Source organism: Anolis sagrei, chromosome 1 (assembly GCF_037176765.1).
Source record: "Anolis sagrei isolate rAnoSag1 chromosome 1, rAnoSag1.mat, whole genome shotgun sequence".
Taxonomy (NCBI): Eukaryota; Metazoa; Chordata; class Lepidosauria; order Squamata; family Dactyloidae; genus Anolis; species Anolis sagrei.
In genome coordinates this window covers 241,799,229-241,825,358 of record NC_090021.1, presented here as the reverse complement: position 1 = coordinate 241,825,358, position 26,130 = coordinate 241,799,229, and the positions used below count along the sequence as shown (strand labels likewise).

General features: G+C 40.1%; 1 protein-coding gene across 4 annotated transcripts in view; it reads right to left on the bottom strand.

Moving 5' to 3' along the window:
- TSPAN4 (tetraspanin 4) overlaps positions 1-26,130 on the bottom strand; it is a 753,539-nt gene that overhangs the window by 358,922 nt on the left and 368,487 nt on the right. The window contains exon 1 of one of the 4 annotated variants that reach the window (XM_060769117.2): positions 18,094-18,321. The exons of the other annotated variants lie outside the window; for them this stretch is intronic. Within the exon in view, the coding sequence (XP_060625100.2) occupies positions 18,094-18,160 (67 nt within the window). The 5' untranslated portion in view covers positions 18,161-18,321. Of the gene's footprint in view, positions 1-18,093; positions 18,322-26,130 lie in introns of those variants that run through there. 4 annotated transcript variants of the gene reach the window in all.

Genomic DNA, 26,130 nt, shown 5'->3' with positions numbered 1-26,130 from the left:
ACTTTTATACTCCTGTTGCCTTTCTTTAAGCATTTTTTGCTCACTCTCTGCAGGGTTTGTCTGCGGGCCATTATGGTGGTGTGATGGCTTAAACTCTTGTGTTGGCTGAACTGCTGACCTGAAGGTCAGCGGATCTAATCCACAAGATGGGGTGACCTCCCATTTGTCAGCCCCAGTATCCCATGCGGGGACATGAGAGAAGCCCCCCACAAGATGGTAACACATCCAGGTGTCCCCTGGGCAACATCTCTGTAGATGGTCGATTCTTTTACACCAGAAGCATCTTGCAATATGTTCTCAATTCACTTCTGATACGATAAAAAATTCACTAGGGTTAGAGGTGCAAGAGCCACATAACAGTGAGCAAATCATGAATTTTAAAAACAACCCTATTTTTTTATATGAAATAAAACTCTCTAGGAATCTTTAGGTCCTCCATCATGAATCAATAGAATAATTCTGGAAATGTTTGAAGAAGTGTTCTTTCTAGAAATCTCTAGGTTTTTAAGCATTACTCTATATTCAATTGTCACCAGAAGTTGACCATAGAGGTGCACTGGAGGACCTAGAAATTACTAAATAGAACATATTAATCAAAACCACAAATAATCGAATCTGCAAAATCTGCAAAGGTGGAGGGCTGACTGTATATCAGAAATTAAGATCTGCTTCCACACTGAACTCATTCAGTTTTTTCAGTAACCCCCACTTTCTAGAAACAAGAAGGAATGTGTTTAGAGCAAGCATGGTACCGGCTGTTAGGAATTATGAAAGTTGAAGTCCAAAATACCTGGAGAACAGAGGTTTGCCCATTCCTAACTTAGAGGGCATGAAATGTAATTGTTGCTTTCTAGGAGGGCTGTAAAGAAGGGTGGGTAGCCACAAAGAATGCCATTTTCAAACTAAACAGAAAAAGGACGACACCCCTTCTGAAGGTCTCTGGAAACACAATTCCATTGTTGTTGTTGTGTGCCTTCAATTCATTTCTACCTCCCCCCCCCCCCCAAGAATATCAGAGCTTAAGGTAATCTAAGCAAATGGATAGCCAACAGGTTAATGACACCAACAGGAAGTATTCCATTACACAATGCATAATGAACTTATGGAATTCATTGCTATAACATGTGATGATGGCTACTAGCTTAGACAGGCTTTAGAGAAGGGTTAAACAAATGTATGGAGGACAAATGCATCAAGGGATCTTAGCCAGAAAAGCTAAGAATAGAATATTTCTCTTACAAAGCAATATGTTTCTGTTTACCCCATTCTTGGGTAAAGCAACAGAAGGTGGCTTTGATTTCCAGGGACCTGTGTTTGCTTTGAGGCTTGAGATAGATGATTTAAATAAAAGTACAAAAATGTATATACAGTATATACGGTAATATAGGATGTGGCTTGTGAGAACCTGCAATAACATTCTCAAACCTTAGCATGGGAAACAAGCTGTCGATTGCATGCAAAGATGGATTAACCTGAAGGCAGTGCTTTCCAGCATCTCTACTACAATGACCAGCCTGTTCTCCCTGTTTCATAATATGGCTAACAGCAACTGACTCATTTCTAAGACCACCAAATCCAAATTCAGGTAATGAATGCTGGGAAGCATGATTATAAAACAGAGGAGCTAAGGGGGATATGATTTTGCTGGATGGTTGCCTCATAAGTTACATCTGATTTTTTAGTAGTTCATCAATGGTGTGTCTTTCTGAGACAAGTTATTTACAGATCAACCACAAAACCTCACTCACTGAAATCCACCACCTCATCACATTGAGAGGAGAAACCATGGGTGACCATCCCTTTAAGAGTAGAGAATCACCTCTCTTATATCATCAGGAGTGCCGTTTTGCGTTCTGTCTCCCTATCACACATGTGGAAACTTAAGAGCTGGCGATACCTCTTTTACATTCATTGATTAGGATTTAATAGCCTTGTAGCTTCAAAGCTTGGCTGCTTCCTGCCTAGGGGAATTCTTTATTGGGAGGTGATTAGTTGGCCCTGGTTGTTTCTTGTCTGGGTTTCCCCTGATTTTGAGTGTTATTCTTTCTTTACTGTTCTGATTTTAGAATTTTTTAACACTGGTAGCCAGAATGTGTTCATTTACATCGTTTCCTCCTTCCTGTTGAAATTGTCCATATGCTCAAATAGTATGCCATGTAGTGTAATTCAACCTGAGAAGTCAGCCATAGCAGAGCACTTGATGATCCAACCTGGACACAGCATATTATTTGAAAACACAGAAATGCTGGACCACTCTAACAACCATCATGTTCGACTATGCAGAGAAGCCATGGAAATCCATAAGCATGTGGGCAATTTCAACAGAAAGGAGGAAACCATGAAAATGAACAAAATCTGGCTACCAATATTAAAAAAAACTCTAAAATCAGGGCAGTAAAGAAGGAACAACACTAAAAAAAAAGAGAATTCCAGACAAGAAACAATCACGGCCAGCAATTCACCTCCCAACAAAGGATTCCCCCAAGCAGGAAGCAGCCAAGTTTTGAAGCTGTAAGGCTATCCAAAGCTAATCAAGGTGATCAATTGCAACATTCACACTTGTTTCAAGCAGACAAGAGTTCTTCCTCCCACCCTGGACATTCCACAGATATATAAACCCCACTTGCCTTGTTTCCAACAAACTTCGCAACCTCTGAGGATGCCTGACATAGCTGTGGGTGAAATGTCAGGAGAGAATGCTTCTGGAACATGTCCGTACAGCCTGGAAAACTCACAGCAACACAAAACTCAAAGGATAAAAAGTTATGTGTGAGAGAGATGTTCTCTTCATTTCTACACCTTAATTTTTTTCCTTGAACAACTGGCAGATGGTTCGCCATTCACAAGTGAACCTCTGCTCCTGTCTTTCTGAGACAAGACATCTCAGATTCAATCTGTACTGAGAGCAGAAGCAAGGAAAGACACCTTTTGAATCATGTTTATTCCTCTCCAAGCAGAGTTCAAAGGTTCATCTTCTCTCTTCTTGTCAGGATCTTCTCTTCTCTTCTGACCATCCTCCCCCCCAAAACACCCATGCATACATGCACGCCTACTTTAGGCTCTGGCTCCATCGTTCAAACTCACTTAGGGCAACAATACGAGATGTCCTCCCTGCTCCTCAGAAATCACTCCGGCATTGTTCAGCTGTCTGGAAATGGCACCTGCTGCTAAGGCTACAGATGTACAAGGTGAACTAAAAGGCATGTGTCTATATAACAGACGGTACAGCCACAGATATACAATATAACAAGTCTTCTGCTCTTCTCTCCCCATCTGTCAGACTATTTCCTATGTAAGTTTTGCACTTTTAAAAAGTCCAGTGAAACTCTCTGGTCAAAAATGCATAATAAAATGAAACTGGAAAATAAAGATTTTTTTCCATTGCTTAACATAAAGCTCATTTCTCATTACTACCTTTGGGATGGACATTTACTGCATGACAAACAATGTAGTTAAACACACACACATGAAAGACTAGTCATTTCACATCTGCCTCTCACTTTGCAAAAGTTATGAGTAATTTCATCTCTCCCCCTCTCTCAGCAAAAAGTGGCAATTTTCTCACTAGAGTAACAAAAAGAAGTTGCCTCCATTAGGGATGGGTATCAATTCTTTCAGTGCTGCGTTCATTAGAGCAGAAGTCTTCAAGAGGTCTCTACAGTGGAAGAGAGCGAACGAAGTCAGAGATCCAGTGGGATATTTCAGCTGACCAATGTGACTGTATCAGGGAAACCCATAAACAGGACATGAGCAAAACAAAAGCACAATTCCCAAGACCTGAGGCATATTGATGCTGGTATTAGGTGGAATGTATGTGCATTATGACTAGCAGACAATGACAGCTCTGTCCTTCGTGAATGTGGCAAACACCACTATTTCTTGTGGTAATGATTTTCATAGTTTCATAATGGCTTTGTCATATAGGATTCAGGTCATGGAAGAAGATTTCTCTGTCTTATTCAGACAGGCTTTCAAAGAAGAAGGCTTTTAATATCAATTCAGGGGGTGCTGTGGTTTTAACTTTGAATATGCATTAATATGTCTGAATGGGTTTTAACTGTGATGTTTAAAATATTGTTTATATTAATTTTGTTTTAATGTTTGTATATTTGTATATTTGATATTTATGTTAAGTTGCTTTGAGTCCCTTTCAGGGGAGATAAAGCAGGATAATAATAATAATAATAATAATAATAATAATAATAATAATAATAATAATAATGTACGACTTGTGATTTTGTGTTAAAAAATCCCATATATATATATATATATATATAGAGAGAGAGAGAGAGAGAGAGAGAGAGAGAGAGAGAGTTTTTGTATCAGAATAATAATAATAATAATAATAATAATAATAATAATATGGTTGGGAGAACTGGAGGATGAAGAATGCTGACTGGAAGAGAATCACCTCATTTGAAAAGTGCTTTTGGAGGAAAGTTCTACAGAGAACATGGTCATATCCATCAATCCTAGAACAAACCAAGCCTGAACTCTTTCTGGAAGCCCAAATGACTAGATGAAGACTACTGCACTTTGAACATTGTATCTGGCATCCTATTAGTGCATGTGCAGATGTTGCATATATTTCCTTTTAGACAGCCCAGAGGTGAATATTCCCTCCCTCGCTCCACATTGACCAAACTCCCCTAGATTTACTGTAGAGTCAATGCAGTCCCCTCCACAGCTATTTCTCACCTGGTGAAAGCAGTGAGGGGATCATAGGAAGGTTTGGTTATGTCCCTATAGCTAGATGCACAATGATTACACCAGAAACAGCAATCCCAGTGGGAAAAGGAGAAAACATTCTGATTTCTAATGAAAAGGATCTAAGAAGCATGGGGTTGAGATCATAGTGCTTTTTTCCTCCAGTGCACAGGCCCAAGAAGCAAGACTTTCTTGCATAAGTTCCATTTGTTCTCTCCTTCAATTAAATTGATACCTGGCTTTGGAGAGATGGTACATTTGGCAGAAAATAAGCCCATCTTCCTCCTACCTAAATATGACTCTGAAAGGCTGCCAATTCAGTTTTCATAAAGGCTTGCTTTAACCCAGACCTACACACATGCACATATATCTGTTTAAAAAACAGGCTAAGTCAGGAAACTATTGAGAGTGGGGGATAAGACCATGTTTTCTCTTTCTTGAAGTGCTAATGGCCAGAACTCTAGAACCAGTCAGAAAATACAACTTTTAAAAAAGTGTGCACTTAACTCAACTTTTAACATTCCCTATAGAGAGAAATATGCAACGTTCGTTTTGATTCAGCTAACCTTCATTGCAAGTAAAATGGAGTACAAGCAGAAGGAAGAGAAACCTTTAGGGCTAATAGTAATGGGCATAACTAATTTATGCGCATTTTGCAATATGATATTGAAATGATATTTACAATACACTTTGCTGACTCCACAGAATATTCTCATGGACTCAGAATATTATTCTGATCCATCAATCTCTCTTGCTTTACCTCCCTCTGACGGTTTCTCCATGCAAGCTATATAACACTCAGAAACTCAGGGGAAGGAACTGGGGAGATATGATGACTCCTGCCCAAGTCTCACACTGGGGCACAAACTGCAGGACATTGTGCTTCATTATCTTGCCTTGCAGCATCTCTTTCCAAGACAATTTATTTTACTACCTGCCATCTGTATTTATGACACAAGGATTTCCAAGCAAATACTTTATGTGCCCTTATATAATTGAAGCTAAAATGATTACCAAGCATCTCTGTCTGATAGATTCCCAAGTGAACTTTTCTTAAAATGGCATTAACTTTCCGTTGTGCTTACAACTTTAGAAATGCAATAGACTTTTTTGTCAGCATTCCCACTCATTATACCCTCTCAAGGAAAGCTCATCTTCTACACTTAATATTCCATTAACTCACCGTCTAGCAGATAAAGCTGCCTATGATGAGAGTGAACATTTTACTGCTCTAAAAAAGCCCACATATCATCAACCATTGCCAAAGTAAACCTCTTTAGTTATGATACAGCCTCATAGGCAGAAAATGCAATGATGAGCACACACATCTCACATGATGGGCTTCTTAGCTCATGATCCATAACAGAGTCTTACACTCCATGGTAAAAATGCTGGCTGGAAATAGATGACAGAGCAGATGTTTCAGAATTATGAATTTGGGCAGGAGATGGTTAGATGTTTTGTTCAAAGTGACACATGTTCACACTAGATGAAACAACACTTGAGCTTACAGGGGCACTCTCAGATGTCCAGGACCTCCACTGCCACCAACAATTTGTGCTATGCATCAATCAACAGGAAGATCCTTCTTACAGCCTAGAGCAGTGGTCGTCAACCTGTGGGTCCCCAGATGTTTTGGCCTTCAACTCCCAGAAATCCTAACTGTTGGTAAACTGGCTGGGATTTCTGGGAGTTGTAGGCCAAAACACCTGGGGATCCACAGGTTGAAAATCTCTGTTCTAGAGGACCAAAAGGCTGAGAGGAAAACAGCAAGAAAGAAGAAATACAAACTATAAAAAATTAAGGCCAATTTACATCCAGTCAACTGAAACATTTGATTCAGAAGGTGGGATACTGCACATTATGTGAACATCAGTTTGAGAAATCCATCATCATGTTCTTATAAAGAGGGGTCTAACAAGACACAAGTGTGTGTCCTTGTTTACCTCTGTGGGTATGGCTTTACATAAGAGCATAAGCTGTAAACACTCATCAAGGCAGTGATTACCAAGAACACTAATTGGTTAGCCCGGGACATACACACATCCCTAAATACCAGAGACATACCTTGCAAATTTGTTTCAAACAAGATAAGAATTAAACAACACTTTGTATGTCGAAGCAGAATGTTATCTGAAATGGCTCCTAGGAGGCTAAATCAATGTTGGCAAGGCATGTGGATATCCAAGGACAAAGTGGGGAAAGTGCTGAGCAACTGTACTTCTTTGGATTCTTATTAAAGCATGCATTAAAGATAAGTACACTAATTTAGATAAAACAAAACTTTTTTTCCTGAATACAGCTTCTGGGTTAATCTAAAGTGACCCTGATGGTACTTAGTACTAGTTAAACAGCTTTCCTCACAAGTCAAAACCAAGCACTCAGCACAGTTTAGCACACATTAGCAAACAAAAAGTCTCATAATGTTCTTGGCTTCCAGTTATTCCCATGAGAAGTGTGACTGTGTGTGTGTGCCTTTAAGTCACTCGTTGACTCATGGCAACCCCATTAATTTCACAGGACAAGGGGTACATTGGTAGTCTCCCATTCAAGTACTACCAAGATCAGATGGGACCCTTCTACCCTGCCATATAATCCAGATTATCAAAGCATATAATCCACAATATCTACTTTGAACTGGATTATATGAGTCTACACTGCCATATAATCCAGTTCAAAGCAGGTAATCTGGATTTTGTATGGCAGCATAGATGGGCCCATGGAATGTGGTGTCTTTGGGGTATTTAAGACAGAGTCAGAACATTCCTAGACAGAGATAAATGAATGTGTGCACCAAATGAGTTCTCCAGTAAGTCATCACTGTCAGGGCTATTCACAGTGCGTTGTGGCATTTTTGCACAAATATCATATTTTTGTGTCAAAATGCTTTCTGCACAGAAAATGCATTCCAGGCAAAAAAAGGGGGGGGGGGGCAGACCCCCTATGAATTTTGCACAAAATTAAAAATTCAAATCACTCTAAAGTGACTGGCTTGACCTTGAAGGAGCTGGGGATGGCAATGGCCAACAGGGAGCTGTGGCATGGGCTGATACACGAGGTCACGAAGAGTCAGAAGCAACTGAATGAATCAACAACAAAATCACTCCAGAATTCTCCTTCTCTTGATTTCTTCTCATATGAGAAACACATTTTCAAACTTTGGGAGGTGGGATGTTTTAAAACATTATTTCCACCCTAACCATTCCACAGGGCCATGATGCATTGCTGGTGTGGAGGCCTGACTATCAAGGAGATCTCAATCAGTAAACCATTTTTTGTAAAAGTTACAATTTCTCCTTGCCTGTTTTTAGAAATGTCTATGCAGCAGGTATTCATGGAAGTCCATATATATTTGCTATCAGAGAAAATAGTTTCAAGGTGGAAAATTATAATTGGAAAAATGTTGTAAGAAGAAGGAGTCAACCTCCTGCATTAGTCATTAACATACAGCCTGACCCTAAACAGTAGTAAATCCCATACCAATTATTTTTGATAACCAAACAAGAGGCTTATTTGGTATGTTTTATGATCTACTGTTTGCTGGCAACTGTAAAAGAGGAAAACAAGATATCTATAAGCAAGTCTACCAGTCAGAATAGAAAACCTCACAGCAAGCTTTCCCAAAAGATTCCAGCTCCAGACCATTGTGTTTGTATACCTCCCTGCTCACTTCCTACACCTGCCGTTGGAGCCTAGAAAATGCCTTGGTCACCAGCATCCAGAGTTCACCAATATTTTATGGTTCATCAGCATGTATGTGACTATGGAAAATCCTAATGTATTCTGCAGATAAAGAGTCTTTCACTTTTTTACCAATTTTATGGTTTCAACAACAGCCTATAAGAAATTAAAATAAGGGCTATAGACAAATATATATTTTAAAATCTTCCAAATACATTTCCAAGACAGCGTGTGCAGAACTATATGTGGTTTTAAGATACATAAATCAACCCTGGGGATATCTTAGTAGCCTGAGCCCCAGGGGCAAGACATACAAAGGGCCTCCCTTCGGACAGCTGCTGAAATCCTGTCTGTGAAGTCAAAGAGTCAGGCAGGGTAGGAGGTCCCAATAGTGAAACTCTGGGAAAAATTCCCTTTCTACACCCTTTAAGTGCAACTTTAGATGTGTATGAGAGAAAACAAAGAAGTATTTGATGGTTGGTTAAATGTATTTATGGGTGAACTATTTGAATTGGTGGAGTGTTGTGTCATTTTTGTGCTGTATGGGCGTGTTCTGGCAGCATTTTCTCCTGATGCTTTGCCTGCATCTGTGGCTGGCATTTTCACAGGATCTGAAGATGCCAGCCACAGATGCAGGTGAAATGTCAGGAGAAAATGCTGCTAAAGCACAGCCATACAGCCCAGAAACCCCACAACACTCCAGTGATTTTGGATTGGATTTAATAATTTCATCTGTGCCACAGCTCTGGTCCAAGTCACAACATTCACTCCCAATAAAACTATTAGCCATAGAAGGAGGAATATGCAGGGACAATACAGGTGTTCAATGTATTGTCGAAGGCTTTCATGGCCGGAATCACTCAGTTCTTGTGGGTTTTTTCGGGCTATATGGCCATGTTCTAGAGGCATTTCTCCTGACGTTTCGCCTGCATCTATGGCAAGCTTCCTCAGAGGTGAGGTCTGCTGGAGCTGGGACAAAAGGGGTTTATATATCTGTGGAAAGACCAGGGTGAGACAAAGGGCTTTTGTAAGTTGGGCTAGGTGTGAATCTTTTCAATTGACCACCTTGATTAGCATACAATGGGCTGACTGTGCCTGGAGCAAACTCTTCTTGAAAGGTGATTAGATGTCCCTGCCTGTTTTTCTCTCTGCTGTTTTAATTTTAGAATTTTTTAATACTGGTAGCCAGATTTTGTTCATTTTCATGGTTTCTTCCTTTCTGTTGAAATTGTCCACATGTTTGTGGATTTCAATGGCTTCTCTGTGTAGTCTGACATGGTGGTTGTGAGAGTGGTCCAGCATTTTTGTGTTCTCAAATAAAATGCTGTATCCAGGTTGGTTCATCAGGTGCTCTGCTATGGCTGATTTCTCTGGTTGGAGTAGTCTGCAGTGCCTTTCATGTTCCTGGATTCTTGTTTGGGCGCTGCGTTTGGTGGTCCCTATGTAGACTTGTCCACAGCTGCATGGTATACGGTAGACTACTGCCGAGGTGAGAGGATCCCTCTTGTCCTTTGCTGAACGTAGCATTTGTTGGATTTTCTTGGTGGGTTTGTAGATTGTTTGTATGTTGTGTTTCCTCATCAGCTTCCCTATGCGGTCAGTGGTTCCCTTGATGTATGGCAGGAACACTTTTCCTCTGGGTGGATCCTCATCTTGACTCTCGTGGCTTGTTCTTGGTCTTGAAGCTCTTCTGATGTCTGAGGTGGAATATCCATTGGCCTGTAGAGCCCAGTTGAGGTGGTTCAGTTCATCTTGGAGGAGGTGGGGTTCACAGATTCTTTTTGCACAGTCTGCCAAGGCTTTCATGGTGCTTCTTTTTTGACTTGGGTGATGGTTGGAGTTTTTATGTAGATATCTATCTGTGTGTGTGGGTTTTCTGTAAACGGTGTGACCCAATTGTTGATCTGGTTTGCGGATGACTAGGACGTCTAGAAAAGGCAGTCTTCCTTCCTTTTCTTTTTCCATAGTGAACTGGATGTTTGGGTGGATGCTGTTAAGATGGTCCAGGAACCTGTTGAGTTCTTCTTCTCCATGGCTCCAAATGGTGAAAGTGTCATCCACATATCTGAACCATATAGTGGGCTTTTTGGTTGCTGTTTCAAGAGCTTGTTTTTCAAATTGTTCCAACACTCTAATTAAAAACTCCTCAATCAACTTCGACATACGACAGCAGCTATGTAAATCGGAAGCCCTTCCACCCAGGCTTTATGGACTCCCCAAAATCCATAAGGACTCCACCCCACTCAGACCAATTGTGAGTGCCATTGGGTCCCCCACATATGACTTAGCCAAATTTCTTGCTGCACAGTTACAAAGCCACATTGGGCTCACAACACACTACATCAAGGACTCAGCCCACTTCATTGAAAAAATCAGCAATCTCAAGCTAAATACAAATGACAAACTGATCAGCTTCGATGTGGTGTCTCTATTTACCATGGTCCCAATTGCAGACACCATGGCACTCATCAACCAGAGGTTCCCAGAAGACGTCACGGTGCTGTTTCACCATTGCCTCACCACCAGCTATTTTAATTGGGACAATGAATTCTACGAACAGAAAGATGGAGTAGCTATGGGGAGCCCTCTCAGCCCAGTCATATCTAACTTCTACATGGAACAATTTGAAAAACAAGCTCTTGAAACAGCAACCAAAAAGCCCACTATATGGTTCAGATATGTGGATGACACTTTCACCATTTGGAGCCATGGAGAAGAAGAACTCAACAGGTTTCTGGACCATCTGAACAGCATCCACCCAAACATCCAATTCACTATGGAAAAAGAAAAGGAAGGAAGACTGCCTTTTCTAGACGTCCTAGTCATCCGCAAACCAGATCAACAATTGGGTCACACCGTTTACAGAAAACCCACACACACAGATAGATATCTACATAAAAACTCCAACCATCACCCAAGTCAAAAAAAGAAGCACCATCAAAGCCTTGGCAGACTGTGCAAAAAGAATCTGTGAACCCCACCTCCTCCAAGATGAGCTGAACCACCTCAACTGGGCTCTACAGGCCAATGGATATTCCACCTCAGACATCAGAAGAGCTGCAAGACCAAGAACAAGCCAAGAGAGTCAAGATGAGGATCCACCCAGAGGAAAAGTGTTCCTGCCATACATCAAGGGAACCACTGACCGCATAGGGAAGCTGATGAGGAAACACAACATACAAACAATCTACAAACCCACCAAGAAAATCCAACAAATGCTATGTTCAGCAAAGGACAAGAGGGATCCTCTCACCTCGGCAGGAGTCTACCGTATACCATGCAGCTGTGGACAAGTCTACATAGGGACCACCAAACGCAGCGCCCAAACAAGAATCCAGGAACATGAAAGGCACTGCAGACTACTCCAACCAGAGAAATCAGCCATAGCAGAACACCTGATGAACCAACCCGGACACAGCATTTTATTTGAGAACACAAAAATGCTGGACCACTCTCACAACCACCATGTCAGACTACACAGAGAAGCCATTGAAATCCACAAACATGTGGACAATTTCAACAGAAAGGAAGAAACCATGAAAATGAACAAAATCTGGCTACCAGTATTAAAAAATTCTAAAATTAAAACAGCAGAGAGAAAAACAGGCAGGGACATCTAATCACCTTTCAAGAAGAGTTTGCTCCAGGCACAGTCAGCCCATTGTATGCTAATCAAGGTGGTCAATTGAAAAGATTCACACCTAGCCCAACTTACAAAAGCCTTTTGTCTCACCCTGGTCTTTCCACAGATATATAAACCCCTTTTTTCCCAGCTCCAGCAGACCTCACCTCTGAGGAAGCTTGCCATAGATGCAGGCGAAACGTCAGGAGAAATGCCTCTAGAACATGGCCATATAGCCCGAAAAAACCCACAAGAACTGAATACAGGTGTTGCTAGGTATCCTGCCGTCAGATTTCCCTTGGTTCTGATAATGCTACACTAGCTGTCCCCTGCATTGCTGTGGCCCAGTCTGGTGATCTGGAAAATAAACTAATGAGAAAGTGTTGATTTCTAAATATGTAATTCCTTTATGCTTGTGAGTTAAACAGTATTTCTTGTTGTTTCTTTGTCAGTATTGATGTGGAGAGTGTCTGGTTTGTCTACTCTGGAATATGCAACATATCATAGTCCTTCTTTAAGGGTCTCTTTCAAATCTATGAAACTATGTGTGTGTGTGTGTGAGAGAATCATATCTCTCTATCTATATTTATGACTGGATGGCTCTTTGTCAGGAGGGCTCTGGTTACATTTTCTTGCCCTGGTGAAGAGAGTTGGACTGGATGGCCTTAAGTATTTTCTGTTGGTCATGGGGGTTCTGTGTGGGAAGTTTGCCCTGTTTCTGTCGTTTGTGGGTTTCAGAATGCTCTTTAATTGTAGTGAACTATAAATCCCAGTAACTACAAATCCCAAATGTCAAGGTCGATTTCCTCCAAACTCCATCTGTGTTCGTATTTAGGCATATGGAATTTTTGTGTCAAGTTTGGTCCAGATCCATCATTGTTTGAGTCCACAGTGCTCTCTGGATGTAGGTGAACTACAACTCCCAAACTCAAGGTCAATGTCCACCAAACCCTTCCAGTGTGTTCTGTTGGTCATGGAAATCCTGTATGCCATGTTTGGCTGAATTCCATCATTGGTGGAGTTCAGAATGCTCTTTGATTGTAGGTGAACTATAAATTCCAGCAACTACAACTCCCAAATGTCAAGGTCTATTTCCCTTAAACTCCATCTGTGTTCATATTTGGGCATATGGAATATTTGTGGCAATTCCCAAACTCAAGGTCAATGTTCTGTTGGTCATGGGAGCCCTGTGTGCTAAGTTTGGCTCAATTCCATCATTGGTGGAGTTCAGAATGCTCTTTGATTGTAGGTAAATTATAAATCCCAGCAACGACAATTCCCAAATGACAAAATCAAATTTTTTGAGTGGAGGACATAAATTGGACTGTTAGGTGTCTTGTGTCCAAATTTGGTGTCAATTCCCCCAGTGGTTTTTGAGTTCTGATGGTAGCACGAACTAACATTACATTTTTATTTATATAGATTCAGTAGTTCAGATCCCAAGAAGAATAACATTTCTTGTTCTCTTGGCATTGCTGTTTACAAATCATGTATAACTTGTTCATTCATTTTCAAAGAAAATTTAAAAGCAGATTTAAGGGAAAACTCTACAATACTAAATCACAACAATAATAATACACTAACTCCTGATTTAAAGTATTAATATATAATAACGATCACTATAGTTCCAAAAGATATTCCATTTTGTTTTGCATTAATTCACTTTTTATTATTCGTTTGGTAGTTTATTAACCTTTTTGTAGTTGAATATAATTAGCATGTCATTTCATATGCAGAGTGTTCTAAATTGGTTTATTCCTGAAGCAGTACTATATGCATAAATATTTAGCACTTTAACTGCCACCAAAATATTGAGTGCCAACTGGTCGTATTTATCTGAGACAAAATCTTTAGAACAACCTAATAAGGTACCTAGCAGGTTCCCCAGTAATCTCTAATTATAGAATTCGTCTAATTAACTGGAATATTACTTTTTCCCAAAATTTCTCAACTCAACAAGCCCACCACATGTGGAGATAATGTCCTACTTGCTGCACATCATCTCCAGCAACTTAATAATGTAACAGCTGTAAAAAAAGATTGCCTAAGAATTTGCTTTATACTTATTGCTCACTATACAGCATAGAAATAAATGTACTTACATCCATGGATTTCAGTGAGCATTGTTGCATTATATTTTTCCCCCAATGAACTACTTGGTTCTATACTGCAGTTGGAAATAATATTATTTTTAATAATTTAGTGAAGATAACACATGTACATATAAACTCCATGCTTTGGTCATACCTGAAAAAAATCTTTCTGCAATTTGAATGTGCAAAAGAATGTCTTAAAAAAAATAAAAAAGTAGAAAATCTTACAAACCTCTCTGACAATTACAGATCAGAAGGAGAGAAATCCAACAGAATACTATTCTAATCTTAGATGTCACCAAATCTGGCAATATTGCATAGGGCTTGATCATGTAAAGCTGATCATGTAAAGCTCTCAAGGTTTGTTTTAATATGGAGATGTGATGTAGAATATCTGCAAAGACACACTCTGTAGGATAACAACACTTTATTTATATTCCGCTCTATCTCCCCGAGGGGACTCAGAGCAGATTACAACATACACAGATAGGCAAACATTCAATGCCTTTAATACAGTGAAATAACAATGACACACAAATACATAGAACAAAGGTAAAGGCTTCCCCTTTCATCTCCTGCTTCTGGAGGCAATGCTCAATTCTGGCCTTGGGGATGTGCTCTTTTTCCATTGCCAAGCTGAGGAGCTTGTTGTCCATAGACACCTCCTGGTTGCGTTGCTGGTATGGCTGTTTGGGCACCTTTATTACCTTCCCACCAAAGTGGTACCTTATGACCTACTTACATTTGCATGTTTTCAAACTGCTACGTTGGCAGGAGCTACAGCTAACAGCAAGAACTCACCCTGACCCACGGGTTTGAATTGCCAACCTTCTGGTCAGCAGTTCATCAGCACAAGGGTTTAACCCAATGTGCCAAGATTGAGAGGTTATTAAAATGGTCTTATTCTCTCTCTCACACACACACACACTCTAGATAGATAGATAGATAGATAGATAGATAGATAGATAGATAGATAGATGACAATATAGTGTAGTGGTTTTTGCATTGGACTCTGGTGACCAGAGTTCAAATCCACTCTCACACACTCTCAGTTTCAGAGGAAGGTAATTTTGCCGAGAAACACTGTGATGGGTTTACTTTAGAGTGACAATAAGTCAGAAAAGACTTGAAGACACATAACAATAACATTGTAACTTGTAGCATGTGAGCAAGCTTCCAAAAGGCTAAAGATACACAGCAATAACCGTGAATATCAATGGCTGTCACAACCCCTAATCCATCTTTACATTTCTGATATTAATAGGAAAACTCTGAGACAGGTAAAACACACTGTCACTGCCAATACTTCGCCTGTCCTATAGTATAGTATTTCAAGACTCTGGGGCAAATTCTTTGAAATCACCAAGTAGAGTATTAGTGGAAACAAGGAAAGAGCACATTGCAAACCACACCCTTCACTAGAAATGCTGTATGTAAGTTTAACCCATTTCTTTAATGCTCTGTAAGATTCCTATTCCTAAAAGAAGGCGGTGATGGAAATATCTTGTGTCACTAGGGCTATGCTGACATAAATGGTTGCCATGACTCCACTATCTCCAGATGATAAATAAAGATAACAGTGCAGAAAACACCAATCACCAGACCCACTGAACTCCGTATTAAATATCTACGATTAGTAAGAAAGTAATATCTTTAGGAGAGGAGATCGGCCATCTCCCATCTTGGTTGGATCACTGCTACCAAAGGTTTCCCTTCTTGCAACTAAGGGACACATTTGTTTGTTTTGACTCCAAAATACATTCATGCAGTGCATAGCATCATGCATCCATCCACTTCACACAATCCATTTTAATCTGAGCTCATCCTCCGCACCCAACAGATAGGGAATGCAACAACAGAACAATCAAAAACATCAAATGGTATGTTCTGAAAGAATCCTGATAATCTGGTAGCCCTTGGTCTCAAGTGACAGACCCAACTTGTGTGAGTTGTGTGGGTTGCTGATGGGTCATACAGTCAGGCTGGCAGGATATGCAATTATCAGCTCAAGAGAAGGGAGCCTTATAGGGTTGGTCAAAGGAGGTGACTTTTTAAAAGACTTTCAGATCTGGGCCTGACAATGCTTGGAGTCACCACTGAGGCTCTCAACATGATCTAAGCTGAAATACACAGTGAACAGAAGATTAAAGCTGCTTTGCCTACAGAAAAGTACTGCTACGTGGAAATCATTTTTCAATAGCCTCTGGATAGGCTTGTTATGTATACATGGATATTCAGGTTCTGAGACCCAAAAGGCAACAATAAGATGAAAGCTTTCTAAGGTGGAAGTTTGTTCTTCCATCTTAGCTCTTTGCTATTGTCATTTTATCATCCTTATACTTTTCCAACTCTTTCCTGACTTGGCAACTCAATACTGAACTAAATTCACAGTAAATAACAGAAGTCCCATCTATGTTACAGTGCAGGAACTTAAAATGACATTGACTTATGTTATCCTATCAAATCACTCTTGAAAATGTTTCTGATTGGTAGTTATTTGCACACACCATAATTTGTCATGTGAATTAGCCTTCCATATGCCAAACTCACAGCTTGGAGTGATCCTAGATTCATCACTGAGCTTGGAAACCCAGGTCTCGGTGATGGCTAGGGGAGCTTTTGCGCAATTAAAATTTGTGCACCAGTTGTGCCCATACCTTGGGAAGTCTGACTTGGCCACCGTGGTCCATGTTCCTGTTACATCCCAAATAGATTACTGCAATGTGCTCTATGTGGGGTTGCCTTTGAAGACTGTTCGGAAGCTTCAGTTAGTCCATTGGGTGGCAGCCAGATTGCTCGCCGGAGCAGTGTACAGGGAACATGCCACCCTGCTGTTACATCAGCTCCACTGGCTTCCAGTCTGCTATCGTGCACAATTCAAAGTGCTGGCTTTAGCCTATAAAGCCCTAAATGGTTCTGGCCCAGCTTACGTGTCTGAATGTATCTCCCTTTATGATCCACCTCAGAGGTTAAGATCATTGAGGGAGGTCCTGCTCTCGATACCACCATTCTCATAAGCGTGATTGGTGGGGGAAAGAGACAAGGCCTTCTCAGTGGTGGCCCCCATCTGTGGAACTCCTTCTTAGGTTGGCCCCCTCCCTCCTATCCTTTAGGGAAAAAACTTAAAACATGGTTGTGGGACCAAGCATTTGAGCAGCAGACACAGAGATAATAATGTAAATGACTTCTGTAAATGACAATAGACAGATTTTGGATTGTGACTTTGGATTTATGGAATTGTAAATGGATGTTTATAACTGATGCTTTTAAATAATCGTTTTAACTGTAATTGTTATTATAATTGTTGTGTTTGGTATCTAATGGTTGCCGGTTGTGAGCCGCCCTGAGTCGTCCCCCCGGGAGGGGGGGGGGCAGGCTGAGAAGGATGGGATATAAATGTTTAAAATAAATAAATAAACTAAAACTGTACTGTACATCTTCAGCAACTTCTATTAATCTATTTTAATCTTGCTTCCATTATCACCACCATCATCACCATCAAATATTAATGTTACTAATACTAATAATAACCATAATAATTTGTTATTCACTTCTTGCCAAAGCTCAAGGCAGAGTACAACACAGATTAGGTCTACCCAGAACCTTTAACTATTCTAGGAATCATATTCATATTCATGGACAATAAAGATATTTCTATTTTGTAGATTTAGGATTTTACATATTCTACGATCCCATCGAAACACACACTAATGTAGTGGCATGAGAAAATCTTCTCAATTGAACTTGAAATACAGAATAAGTGCTCAGAAGTCTTAGCTAAAATATCAGCCATCACCCTATGTTTGAAAGTTCTGGCTGCCTTAACATGTGCAGTGCACCTATAGAACCCAAGGAAGAATCTGAGTGGGATGAAAGGGGAAAGCATAATGAAACATTTTAGATAATTCAAAACCCATCAGCACTGTTTCCGTAGCACTGTGGCACAAGACAGAGCCAACCAGACACAAGACAACACCACAGACACAGTACCTTGTTGGGGTTGCACAAGTAAGACAGGTCCATCCCAAAGAATTAGTGAAGCTGTGGGGAGACTCATCTCAGCTAGCCCTTTGTTCCCCTTCTGTCTTCTGTCGCACAACTCTCTCACTCAAGTCTTACACAGTCTGATCACTCCGTCCTGATTCATGGTTTCAGGCTCCAGCCAGGAATGCAGCCATTGAAAACTCAGAACTATTTTTACTCTTGACCAGCCGCAGCCTCTCTGTTCTATAAAGACTTCTAAAGATAAAACCATCCCAGGCTAGTTAAGGGTGTGTTTTAAGGATGTACGGTTCTCTGGAATTCCCTGTAGCTTTAAAAATGTGCAGCTGCTTACAGGAGTAAGTGATGTGTGTATCCCTGACATTATTAGGAGGAATCAAAATCAAGTATTTCATTCATACTTACAAAAAATGATAAATCTAATATATTTCTTCCACTTCACTTTACACATCTGATAATATCTTAAGAAGAAGTAGAAAATCCTTTTCATATTCAAATGTGATGGTATGGTGGGAGGGAATACCTTTTCCCACACTGACATATGAAATCAGGGGAATACATTATGTAGTATGTATATACACTAGGTGATTCTATTGGGGCCTTGGACAACCTCTGGAATACGGAGGCATCCAGGGCAATCAATACAATCACTCCGAAGCATCCCCTTCCCAGATGTGGAGCTAAGTAACCCCCATATGTCTCCAGGGAGCTACTAGCAATAAAAAAGCTGGGGAGGAAACTTGAGTGTGAGTGGGGGGAAAAACCAATGTGGATCTGACTACAAGAAGACTTTAAAAATTATCAAAAGATGTATGACGCTGCCATTGATGCTGCTAGGAGAACTCTGTACTCCACCTCTATTGCGGCCGCAAAAGACAAATTGTTCAAAGTAGTGCAAGGGCTCCTGAACCCAAGGATAGAAGACCATATGTTCTACACGAACACCCACTGTGAAGCCTTTGTGAGCCATTCCTCTTCAAAAATTAGTTGGATTCGCACAGTTTTGGATTCTACGGTTTGTGCAACTTCCATGTATGTACTCATTGGCCCGCTGTTTCCTGTTCCTATGGATTAGTTTCAGCTTGTATCACCCAAGGATGCTGACAGAATCTTTGAAGAAGTGAAAGCCACCACCTGCATTTTGGACCCCTGTCCCTCGTGGCTTATCAAACAGGCCAAGGGGAACATGTCTTAGATTAGGAAACTAACCAATGCCTCATTAAAAGAAGCTGTGGAAAGACCCGTAATCAGATCCAACCATCTTGGACAATTACAGGCTGGTATCAAATTTACCTTTTATTAGCAGAATCTTGTAATGGGTGGTAGCCAAATTCCTCCATAGATTTCTATATGAGATGAGTTATCTGGATCCATTTCAATCTGGCTTCATACTGGTCATGGAACAGAAACGGTTTTGGTTGCCTTGGTGGATGATCTACATGGAGAGCTTGATAAGGGGAGTGTGACTTTATTAACCCTCCTTCAATCATGGCCTTCAGTCATGATATCTTTTTGAAACACTCCAGGGGATAGGGTTGGGAAACACTGATACAGTGGTTCTGATCTTTCCTTTCAGGCCACTCCCAGAAGGTTGTATTGGGGGAGTCCTGCTCAACCTCATGGTCAATGGGTTGTGGGTTCCCACGGGGCTCATTGCTATTCTTGATGTTATTTAACATCTACCTGAAGCCGCTGGGAGAGATCATCTGGAGTTTTGGACTTCGGTATCACCTGTACGCAGAGGGTGCCCAACTCTATACTCCTTCTTATTTGACTCCAAGGAAACCATCCTGCCACTTATTTGACTCCAAGGAAACCATCCTGCTACTTGATACCATTCGAAAATGTGTTTACACAAAATGATAGGAGGCTCCTTCTCTGGGGCCACTCCAGCACTGTGGAACTCCCTCCCAGAGGAACTAAGATCAGCCCCATCCCTCCTAAGCTTCATCTAGGGGATAAAGACCTTTCGTTTCAAAAAGGACTTTAACTAAGACATATGCCTTAAGTTTTAAGGTTTTTGACTATTTATTGAGGGGCTGATAAGGGGGAGGTGGAAGTTGGTTTTATCGTATATGTGTTTTTAGTATGTTGAATTTTATGTTGTATTATTGATATTGTGTGTTTTACATGCTGTAAACCACTTTGGGTCTGGTCACAGAGAAAGGTGGGGTAGAAATATTTTAAATAAATAAATAGAATCAAATTGAAACAACATGGCTAAACCACAGGTTATTAAACTGATATTTAAGCTGAAAGTAACATGGTTTATTAGACAAAGAATGAATCTGGCATGTGACTTCATCAGTTCAGACTACCATAATGCACCCAACATGGCATTGCAATCATAACTGCTCCTGAGTACAGGGAATGTATCACTTCTTTTATGGAAACAGCTTCACTGGCAACCATTCTGTTTCTGGGCACAAGTCAGACTGCTACTTATGACCCATATATGAGGGGGGAATGTACTCTCTACCTCACAATCCTTGAAGGCTCATCTGATAGGGAAGTAGGAGAGAGGGAGAGATCTTAGTAGCTGCTCCTACAAGTAGAATTCCCTTTCATTGGGGGGGGGGGCTAGATTGGACCCCTCTCTGCTCTCCTTTCACCAGCACAGAAAGACCTTTTCAAGCATGCTTTAAAGATCAATTGATTGCAATGGACATGAGGGCCAGGACAGCTGCTGTATTTTTTAACTGTATTATTATTATTTTTTTAAAAAAATGATTTCCTACTTTGTAGTGTACTGGTTTTTAGTGTGATGATGGATTAACTGTGTTTAACTTTTGTAGCATCTCGTTTTTAACTTATCTTGTTTAAAGTCTTTGTGAAGTGCCTTGGGTCCCATGTCAAGGGAAAGGTGTGGGTTGTTGTAGGTTTTTAGGGCTGTATGGCCATGTTCTAGAAGCATTCTCTTCTGACATTTCACCTGCATCTCTGGCAAGAATCCTCAGAGGTAGGGAGGCTTGTTGGAAACTAGGAAAATGGGGTTTATATATCTGTGGGGGATCCAGGGTGAGAGAAAGAACTTTTGTCTGTTGGAGCTATGTGTGAATGTTTTAATTGGCCACCTTGATTAGCATTTGATGACCTGACAGTTTTTAGGTGTGTTTTTACTGCCTGGGAAATTCCTATGTTGAGAGGTGATTAAGTGTTCCTGATTGTTTCCTGGCTGGAGTTCCCCTGTGTTTGAGTTTTGTTTTTTATTTACTGTTATAGTTTTAAAGGTTTTTAGTACTGGTAGCCAGATTTTGTTCATTTTCATGATTTCCTCCTTTCTGTTGAAATTGTCCACATGCTTGTGGATTTCAGTGGCTTCTCTGTGTAGCCTGACATGGTGGTTGTTAGAGTGGTCCAGCATTTCTGTGTTCTCAAATAATATGCTGTGTCCAGGTTGGTTCATCAGGTGCTCTGCTATGGCTGATTTCTCTGGTTGAAGTAGTCTGCAGTGCCTTTCATGTTCCTCAATTCATGTTTGGGCGCTGTGTTTGGTGGTCCCTATATAGACGTGTCCACAACTGCATGGTAGACAGTAGACTCCTGCATAGGTGAGAGGATCCCTCTTGTCCTTTGCTGAATGTAGCATTTGTTGGATTTTCTTAGTGGATCTGTATATATTTTGTATGTTATCAACCCTCATTAGCTTCCCTAGTTGTTGTTGGTTTTTTTTTCATGATTTCAATTTGGGCTTAAAAACCAACAATTCCCCAATCAAAACTGAATAGTATTAGTCACAGTGCATAAAAATTAAATTACCTGCAGCCTGGCATTTGTCCTTTATTGGTTCTCACTAAGATCCCTCAATAAAATATTAAGAATAAGAACAATAGACAAGTTTAATAATCAGGAGTGATGAAACCTAAGACAATTTTAAGATGATAGCAGCTTCTCAGATTCTGCACAGACATAATAAAAAATAAGCCCATATTCCGAAGCATTCCTACTGGGATGTAAGCCTCATGGAGCAACAGTGAGGAAACCTGTTTAGAACACAGCTGTCAGGAATATTTAACTACATCTACCCTCCTGTCTCAAAAAGAAATGAAAAAGAAATGAAGAGCAAAAAAGGAAGAGATTTCAAATCAGGAATCTCATTTTGTTTCCTACAATTAATTGCTTTCTTCTTTCTGTTTAAATAAACAAATGCAAAAGAAGTGGTGGCTCCATTTCTTCATTAGAAGGCAAATCCCCAGCCCACTATCAACAACTTGCTCTTTGATTCCCACAATGTGTGATGGTGAAAGACAACATTTCAGTATTTATTTCATTTACCATCAAAAAAGCAGATGCAAAATGGAAGAAAGCATCTCAAAATATCCCTCAATTCCTTCTGCTCCAATGTATTCTTTGAAGAGGCCATATATGAAGCATCCTCCAAGAAAGCAGAAAAAAGTAATTTATACTAAAGATATGGTAGGCAAACTGCAATTCCATAGGAACTAATTCTATGGATCAAACCACATTAGCACTTGCTGTAGTTTGTTATTTCCATCTTTCCCAGCAAGACTGAGCATGACCACAGATATTTAACCTGGACATACTGTTAAGAGGAACTGAAGCCGAAAATGTTTATGAATGCTCCAAATATTCTTGTGCAAACAAATAGTAAGATCATAGCATTTCCCTCTACTTACACTGGAATATTTGCTGTTATTGAATAAGCTGGCAACGTTCCCAGTAATTCTCTTTCAGTGGGAAATATTCAATAACAATAAATGCCAGAAAGCTAATGTGAAACATTTCCTTATCATGGGAAATTCAAATTGCTTACACTGCATAGTTCCATTTTTACCCTTCAATATCAAATCATAAAAACTATAATGTCCAATACTAACTGGAGTTTTGTATAGAAATGTGAACACTCTCTGCTTAATGGTCTTACCTGATCCACTCCCATGGTCTCAGCAAGAAAGTGTTTGTATAAAATAGATTACTGGGTTTTATTCTTCTCAGGGTTTTTTTTTTACTTGTCTCCTGACCTTCAATTGCATATTTTCTAACATTGTTGCTATTGTGTTTCTAAAAGATGTTCCTGACTTTGGGTAATGCCAAAGTGAACATCATGGGGTATTTGGGAGGTGGGGGGTGTTTGAATTGGGTTTGATTTTGCCTCTCTCTCTCTGAGGCTGAGGGCCCTTCCACACAGCCCTATATCCCAGAATATCAAGGCAGAAAATCCCACATTATCTGAGTGTGGACTCAGATAACCCAGTTTAAAGCAGATATTGTGGGATTTTCTGCCTCCATATTCTGGGATATAGGGCTGTGTGGAAGGGCCTTGAGAAAGAGAGTGAGCTGCTCAAGGTTAGTTTACTACAAAATACACTATTCCACCTCTTCTTCTCTTCTCCCCCAGCTGTTGAGTTAACTGAATGCAAAATACTCTTGGCACTTTGAACTCAGTTTGCATCAACTGAAGAAAGGACAAAGAGGGAACGTTGGAGAAGGAAAAGATAATCTGCAATGTTTTAAAAACAGTTAAAAATATATCAGGGCAGAGGATCAATTACAAATGTCCTTGATAAATGGAAGCATTGCTAGGTGTGTGATCAACGTCATATTAGCTTGGAAAAAGTAGTTTTATGGACTACAATTCCCTGAATTCTCAGTCATACTATCTTACACTTTCTGGAAGTTATCATCAAAATCACCCAACATTACAAACAAGTAACTGACAACCAAAGTATTACTGTATTTACTCGAATCTAATGCTCACCTTTTTTTTTGGCTAAATTGCTTCCCAAAATTAGGGTGGGCACTAGATTTGTGTAATATGGTAATCTTAGTGCTGAGCCAGAACAAAAGGATCAGCTACTTCAGGAACGCCTGGATCTCCTATTAAGGTTAAAGTGGATTCATTCTACAGCATAGTTGCACCCAAGATTTTATTTTCCATTGCTGAAAGGTTTGGTGTTCTAACACTTTTGTTGTTAAAGAAGGAATTATAAACATGCAGCCACTGCAATTTGCACCTTTTTGTCCAAATTACAAAGAGTGCATTTTTTGTCTCTGTGCATTACATTCACCAGGAAATACTTTTTTGGTTGCAGTATTTTGGAAATTGAGATGTGCATTAGATTCGATGGTACATTAGACTTGAATAAATATGGGTATATCTTGGTGCCTGCAAACTATCCAACACAGACTTTCATCCACAAAACTGCCAACCCTTATTCATGATATCTTCAAGATTGACAGAACTTTAACTTAGATAATTGCACCTCGTTGTTGCTTGACTAGGGTAAAATGACTTGAAGTTCGGGAAGACATTCACATGTATTTAGATTTCACATTATTACTGGGACAACTAATTCCAATTAAAGCAGAGGACATTGAAGTCACAAACAGAATCCTAGAGTTGGAAGAAACTCAAGGGCCACCCAGTCCAAAACCCCTGCCATGAGGGAATAAACAATCAAACCACCCCCAATAGATCGACATCCAGCCTCTACTTAAAAAACCCCAGTCCAAGGCAGCATATTCCACTGTCAAACAGGAAGTTTTTCTTCATATTTAGGTGGAATCTCTTTTTGGAACTCATTGCTCTATGTCCTAATCTCTAAAGAAAACAAGGTTGTCCCCTCCTCAATGTGACATCCTTTCAAATATTTAAACATCTTTATGTCCCCTATCAAATGCAACACTACATCAAGGGTCTTATTTTTGCCTGCCTCTAAGGCTTCATTCTCACACAACCCTGAAGAACCAAATGGCCTCTTAAGCCAAGGTGGTCCTAACAAGACTGGCTTTGTTCTAGGGTCCAGGAGCCAAATTCTGACACTTTTCATTAACCAGGTTTCACACAAACAGAAATGACATGCAAAAATTAAAATGCAAGTGTTCAAAACACACTTTCCCTGTAAAAAGAAGATTTTTTTTAAGTGTGTGGGATAGTGCACTTTCTTCAAGACAAACTGCTACTCCTGGAGGTATCCAGGGACAGTACCTTGCATTCTTTGAACTGTTTTGGTTCAGTAGGAGCTTGGGATGAACCTGGGGGCTTTAGGACCGCATGATTCACACTCTAAAATTAGAACCTTTATTCCTTTGCCTGAAAGAAGGGGATCCAGTGCGACTTTGTGTGGGTAGGGCCCTCCCACCCCGCCAGAAGCCTTGCTTCCCACATTTGCTAAAGCAGTCAGTTGCTTATAAAATCCCACACTAGAACCAACATAGTCAAGTCTCTGGGGGCTTAATTTCCCTTGTTGTTTTCTAGGTGTGTAGTATGCTATGCCACATGCTTGGAAATGAATCACTCCTATTGAGCCCTCTGTGAAGTGTAAATCAAAGGGATCCTTCCTTAATCCTCCCTTCTATTAATCTCTCAGGGACTACTAGTGGGAAGTAGGAATTTATTTCTGCCTGTAGTTTGGGCAGTTAAAATGGCAGCCGCCTCAGTCTCCCACCAAGGACAATAAATAAATCATACAATGATAGCTACTGAAGAAAGCAGTCTCCCACATCCTCCTCTATTAATGTGGAAATTCCCAGCAGGATTTCTTACTAGATAAACTAGTAGAAACAGGTGGACTGCTGTGTGAGGGTTGCTGTCTGCCTCAACTAGAATTTAATACAGATGTTTCAAGTTTTACCTTCATGGTAAAATTTGAAATGGCAGTAGCAAAACAAATCACTTTTGCTTCCACAAACTTTTCAATTAAGCTTTGATAGGTGTATTTGAAAACAAACTTTTTTGTTTCTTGCATACGTACCATATCATGCATCTCTCTTATTACAACAGTCAAGTCATAAGTAGTTTCAAACAAGCTGAATGTTTAAAGAATCCAAAAGAAAGAATGAGGACTATATCAAATATACATAAAAAATAACAAAATATGGCAGCCTATGTCTCATAAGTGCTTTGCTGTTTTTGTTTTTCATCAGGCATCTCAATCAGAGCCTTCCATGAACCCTGGTCATCCACAGTCCTGTTCAGGTCTTGTAAATTCAGGTCCTTAAATGCCTTGATACAGATGTTTGCTTTTCTCACCTTCATTTTCATTACCTGTCTGTTCTGCAGTA